Here is a 6,595-nt window from a genome sequence, read left to right on the forward strand (position 1 = left end):
TTATTATTATAATTATAATATTAATAACAATAATTATATTATTTTTTATAAACATAAAAATAGAATGTCAACACACATAGACGCATACGTTTTCCTTATTATTTTATTTGTAACTTGGATTTTCTCGTATTTTTTTTTTAAATTTATTTCTTAGATAAATATTTTAAAATTAAAATAATTATTTTATCAATTTTACCACTTTTTAAATTTAACCTTTTTTATTTATTACAAACTGTCTATAAATTAAATGAAAACTATTTATAATAAAGTTATAAAAATTATATTTAATTTCATAATTATAATAATAATAATAATAAATTTATTATTTTTATGTAACAACGGAGTTTTTCTTTTTATATATACATTTTACTACCAATTTTATCCTTATTAATGTAAATTATTTTATTTTTAAAATTTTGAATGTATTTTTTACGAATATATTTTTCATAAATTTAATAGTATTTTAAATTAGTTATTGCCTTAATATGCTAAAATATTTTTATTTTTAAATGATTTATTGATTTTGATACGATAATCTCTAATGCAATCTTAAACAATAAAATTAGTTATATTAAATTAAATATTTATTTTAATTAAAAATACCAAATTATTTTCCATATTTAAATAAAATTAAGCTAAATATTCTGAAAAATAAAAAGTAATAATTGTTATTTTATATATATATATATATATATATAAACAATTCCAGTTCAAGGATAAAACAAGTAAAATACTAAATTTTTAAAGGTGTAATATTCCTTTATAGTATAAAATTATATTTAAGAAGAAAAGGCATTAAAAAGCTTTTTTAGTACTAATATATTTTTATTATATTAATTATAAAAGTATGTTTAAGAAAAAAGGAGAGTATTTTTTTTAGTATTAATATATCTCTGTTAAATTAATTACAATAAGAGTAAAATTTAATTAAATTCCTATTTGTATTTGTTAATTTTTTATGGATAGTAAAAACGATATTTAATGAGTTAAAATCTTTTGTCAATAAATTATATTTTTCTTTAGGTAGAAGAGAATGATTAGTTGTTTTTATTTTCTTATAATTAATTTTTATTTTTATTTTCATATTTTATCTATGAGTCTTTCATATACTGATTCTATTGTGTTTCTTGTTTTATTTTCTTTTATAATAGAGTTCTTCTTTTTTACATATTTTCTAAGAGTCTATAAATTGTGTTTTAGAAATGATAATGTGTTAAAATAGTGTTTTTTGATTATTTTAGTATTAAAAGTTGAAAGTATAAATAAAGTTTTTATAAATGAACTTCATTATTTAAAAATACATAGTCTTTCGAAAAATCTTTCTTTTAAAACCCTCCCCTTCTCCTCTAGATTTTTTCATCATCCGTTCATTTGTTTGAAGATCAAATACTACTATAATAATACTTACTGTAAACTCTTCACTTTTGTTTGATCTATTTCTTCTATACATAAATTTGATGTTCTTCTTCATCTATTTCTTCTATATAAATTATAAGTGAAAAAGAATTAAGAATTGGTTACAATTGAATGGAAGCATAGGAGAGAATTACGTTATCTTGTGCTTATTTGAATGCTCTCTTAGTTAAAGGTACTTTGTATATAGAAAAACCAAATTCCTTTCTTAGCCCAACCACAAAGTCCTTGTGATGCTAACCTGCATGTGAATGTGTTCATTATAGTTGAAATGAAAGACAAAGTTGAATTGTGTGACACTGTGATAGTAGAGTGAAAAACATGCATGCTTACACACCATTGAGCTTGAGAGAAATTCTTTCTTTGCTGAGGAAATGTTCCATGTAATTAAGGAGAACATTTTTGCCATGCTTGTTAACCCCTCATAGAACCTGGTATCTTTCTTGTAATTTTTGTTCTGTGAGCACCATGGTTGAAGCTTGTTTTGTCAAAATTTCATTTTCTCATAATTGATCTTACCATAATGAGCAAGCATGATTGAATTAAATTGTTGTTTGAGTGTTAAATCATTGAATTGAATTGTTTGTCCAAGCCATATCACTCTTTTTGCTTGAGGACAAGTAAAGTTTCAAGTTTAGGGTTGTTGATAATAGTAATTCTTATCATTATTTGTGGTGCATTTTTATACCAAATCAACTCTCTTTGAGCTTGAAGCGTGCTTGATCCTCTCTTTTCTCTGAGTTTTGTGAATAAGTTTAGTCTAGGTCACACTTAATGGTTTTCATCACTAATTCCCCCATTTTGTAGGCAAATTGTGTGCATTGGAAGAGCATCAAAACCAGCAACGAGCTGGAACCAAGAAAAGCGGTAAAAGCAAAAATAGGAGGCACATGAAGGCAAGTTTCACGCTTGCGCGCCCCTCTAAGGGCGCTGAGCGCCATTTGCCTCGTAGTTTCCACGCCTAGGCACTCTAGTTAGGGTGCTGAGCCCCATTTGGTTTACATTTCTCGTGGCCAGGTGCGCCAGCAAGGGTGCTGAGCGTCATTCCTCACATAAACTTGGCACCTGTGCGCCCTAGTCAGGGCGCTGAGTGCCACCTACTACGCAACTCTAGTGCCTGGGCGCCCTCCTGTCTAGGTGTTGAGCACGACACTTACTGATGTGGCATCCTATACCTATTTAAGGCTACCATGCAACGAAGAGTCCATCTTTTGGCGGCTGAAGCACGAAACTCACTTTCTTGGACCTCTTGGGGCAAGTTTGGGTGTGTAGGAGCTCTTCCTTCTTCTTCCTTCTTCTACCTTGGGTCTCTATTGCTTCCCATTTCCTCCATTTCTTCCATTGTAAGCTTAAGCTCTCCATGACAATGTTGAGCTAACTTCATTTCTTGTTGGGGAAGGATGTAACCTCTTAACTTCATGTATATGAACATGTTTTGAATATATTAAGCTTCTTTCATTGAATGCTAGTGGTTTTCTCCTATGCTTAAAGCTTGTTGTGTTTTGGTCATTCATAACTTGATGTTTGGGTTTGTTTGTTATTGGAAAATAGCCCATGAACCATGACTTGGAGTAAGCCACCTAAAGGAAATAGTATCTAGGAATGGATCTAGGACCTTTAGTTGTCATAAGCTTCTTTTCTTAATTCAGCTTGGACTATTAGGGTTTTCAAGGCATTGAAGTCTAATAAGCAAATATAGTCTTTTTACACCAAGGAATTGAGCTTTTAGTAATCTAGTAAGTTGACATTAGCATTTTAACGAAGAAATTGTGTTGTTTTTTAATAAGCATGAAAGTGAAGAAGGTCAAATCTAACCCTAACATTACCATTTCATTGTTTCAAATCTCATTCGTTTCCAAGTGCTTTTGGCTACAAAAGATCATTCTACTATTCACGAAATATGTTTACCTTAAGTAGATTTAAAACTTACTTAATGGAATTGTTCTTTAGTCTTAATTAGTTAAATAATTATACGGTCATTTAGTGTTACACGTGTCTCTTGGGATACAATATTTGGTCTTACTGGTTTATTACTTGATACGATTCGATACGTTTGTCGAGATCTTAAGATGTGGTGATAGCTTTAGAGTGACCTTGCTTTGTATTATCTTATTGTTTTTTTTTTTAAATTCAGTTTCTGTTAGTAGTTATATTTCTATGTGTATGAAATACATACTTGTGTAGATGACTATAATATAGTTGTTATATAATGGTTTATTCTACGTAATGATTATCATATGTTTTGGTTAAAAGTTTTACACTATTAAACGAGAGATGCTACATATTTCATTAATTGAATCTCATTATAGATGTGTATCAATCTTTTTATCCTCATTTTTTGTTAATGTATTTTTTATTTTTATTTGTGTTAGTGGTGTTTTTATTCTATTAGTTGAATTTGTATTAGGATTAGGAATGTGTTTCTTTTGACTTTTTTCAGTGCTTTTTTATTTATGAATTATAAGAGTCTTTGCATATATTTTGATAAATAATTTGAATTTTTGCTTGAATTAAAATGTAAAACTATTAACTAGGTTATTGTTTTGTTTTATTTTTATAGATAATGAAAATAAAATCTCTAAGGAAATAAATAATAAACACGAGTTAGAATTGAACAATAATATAAAAAAGTTAAATGAAATTAATTACGATAATTTAATAAATAATTTTATATAGAAAGGTTTGAAAAATAAATTTTAAAACTCCTCTCTTATAAGTTTTTAATTTCATTTGTGAAATTTTTGTTCTAATGAATAAAATCATAAAAGAATGTAGTCTTCGAATGTAAAGATAATAACTTATGAATTAAATATATGAATTCAATGGCAAAACAAATTACAAAATAAAAAGTATTCAAACAATGACCAAGACCTTTTCTTGGTTTCCCCATTGAAATCAATGGTAACATCACGTCCAAACAATGCCTTGGGTGCCTTTGTAGCAGTCATGCAGCTACAATGGGCACAACTAATTTTTTTAAAGGAAAAATGAACACAACAATATAATATTTTTTCTTTCTTTTTTTTTTATTTAAATCCAACATCGAAGAAACATATTCATGGAATATGTTATTTGTATTTGAACTATGATGGGTGTTAGAGATATCACATTTAGAATATATGTAAATTTTATTTTAATCAAACAAAACCTTATTGTGTTACAATTCCTAAATCATTATTCTGTATAATAATCGTGACAAACACGACAACTGAAGGAATACAGAAAGAGAAATATGCAAAGTGGACACGCATTCAACCACGGTAAAAGAAAAGAAAAAAAAAAAAACAACCATAAATGAAAAAGAAGAAATATTTCCTCAAATTCTTTTTCTTTTCCTTCTTTTTCATATCTGTTAGGCGAAAAGTTATTATTCTCTAGATATCATCTTCATCATATCCAAGTTCATCCTCAATATTATCTGCCACGTCATCTGCAATCTTCTCCTCCAGGAAATCAGCACCCTCCACTAGCGCGATTCCACCCAAAACCCCCGCGACCGCGCCCACAGCTAATCCTGTCCCCATCCCCCCAAACTTACTCTTCTTCTCTTCCTGCGGCGCGTACTCACTCCCTTGTCCATACGACGTCGTTTGGATCGCAGAATTGTAATAAGTATTATTATCCTGATGAGACGGGTACCCATCGCCATGCGGCACAGGGGAATAATCCCTTACACCTATATGAGGCGCATAATACGCATCCTGCGTACGGTAGCCGCCACTTTCTCTTATAACGACATTAACGTCCACTTTCCCTTGGGGTCTTCCCGAAGGACGCTTCAGCGAGAGAGTGGGGCTCACGCGCACTCCAACTCCAACTTCTTCAAGGACTTCAACGAGCTTGAGCCGCGCCGAGCCAATAAGAGGCTCGGTGTCCTCCTCGGAGCCTGCGTGAACTGCGTCGACATGGAGCGTCAGATTCTCGAGAGGCTCAGGAGGAAGAGGAAAGACTAGGGTTTGGTCCCAAGTGGCTTCGGTGTCGCCGTCCTCGTCGACGCTCGTGGAGCACTTGTTCTTAGGGTCCACCCAAACGACGGCGTATGGGCGGTTCGCGCCGTGGCGCCAGTTCACGTTTTTTAAGCCACGCGCAGACATGAGCTGCAGTTGGAGTTCGTAGTGGGAGGCCATGAGAGTGAGTGAGTGAGTGAGTGGAATTGGAAAGTGGGAAGGAGAGTTTGTGAGAACACAGGAAGCAGCAATGGTGTGTTGTGTGGTTTTATAGGTAAGTGTTGGACGGAAAGAGTTTATTTTTAACCCTTAAGTTTTAAGGCTAATAACACAACTGCCATTAACTAAAGGTAGTAATATTAATCCTTAAATTACAATAATCATATGTCTTAAAATTAACTTATTAACTCGTTCAAAATTTTAATAATTTTACTTTTGGTTGCAGAATTTTGATATCACCGTTAAATTGTTTTATTTTCCATATTAAAAAAGTTTTTGATATTTTTAAAATAGTAAAATTAGTTTTACAATAACTTTGGACGTCATTCAGAAGTAGTCACGGACTTTGTTGGGATGGGAAAGAATTTTGATATTCATGAACATAATAAAGTTAATAAGTTTATTGACTTGTTTACATTAAGTGTCATTAAGGAATTTTGATTCCTACTTTGTTAACCGTGGAATGGACTTAAATTTTGATATATGGTTCTTTATTTTGATTGTTAAGATCTTTGATTACAAGTGTAGTTAAAATAATGTTTTTCATAATTTTGATATACCTAATAAAAATATTGTAATTGAATGTGATGCTAATGTAATAGAAAAAACAACGATGGATTATTAGTATGTAATTTGAAATAAATAATACATGAATTATGTTATGAGATGAATTTGGATTAAGGTAAAATACATATGTATGACATATATAGTGTGATACTTTACTATTTATGAAAATGTGATGAATGAGCTAAGTGTGATATGTGGTTCTTTGACTATTTTCTTATGATCGTGTTGACTATCTTTATAATGTTGATTGTGAATTAGATGCATATATGTAAATGAATGTTAGTGATGTTTAAATGTTGAATGAGATGATAATGTGTGATTGTAAAATGATGAATGTGGAATGACTTTCAAGTGAAAAAATATTCCACTCATTTGTTAGGTGTATTGAGTAGGGGCTCAAAAGAAAATTATGCAAAATCTACTAGGTATCTTAACTCATATAGAGTAAG

The 6,595-nt window shown here is 30.6% G+C and overlaps 2 protein-coding genes across 2 annotated transcripts in view; one reads left to right on the forward strand and one right to left on the reverse strand.

Moving 5' to 3' along the window:
• Positions 1 to 2,378, forward strand: part of LOC111241660 (zinc finger A20 and AN1 domain-containing stress-associated protein 6-like) — a 9,823-nt gene extending 7,445 nt beyond the window's left edge. Inside the window, exon 2 of the mRNA XM_022780637.1 lies at positions 2,221 to 2,378. Within this exon, the coding sequence (XP_022636358.1) occupies positions 2,221 to 2,378 (158 nt within the window). The remainder of the gene's footprint in view (positions 1 to 2,220) is intronic.
• A 2,144-nt stretch (positions 2,379 to 4,522) lies between these two features.
• LOC106766434 lies at positions 4,523 to 5,687 on the reverse strand. Its single transcript, XM_014651167.2, has one exon. The coding sequence runs from the start codon at positions 5,538 to 5,540 to the stop codon at positions 4,788 to 4,790; it is 753 nt and encodes a 250-aa protein (XP_014506653.1). The 5' UTR covers positions 5,541 to 5,687; the 3' UTR covers positions 4,523 to 4,787.
• Between the last annotated feature and the right edge of the window lie 908 nt (positions 5,688 to 6,595).

The sequence above is a fragment of the Vigna radiata genome, chromosome 1 (genome assembly GCF_000741045.1).
Source record: "Vigna radiata var. radiata cultivar VC1973A chromosome 1, Vradiata_ver6, whole genome shotgun sequence".
Lineage (NCBI taxonomy): Eukaryota > Viridiplantae > Streptophyta > Magnoliopsida > Fabales > Fabaceae > Vigna > Vigna radiata.

Coding starts and splice junctions, on each gene's coding strand:
- LOC106766434 (XM_014651167.2), bottom strand. CDS start 5,540: ATGGCCTCCCACTACGAACTCCAACTGCAGCTCATGTCTGCGCGTGGC.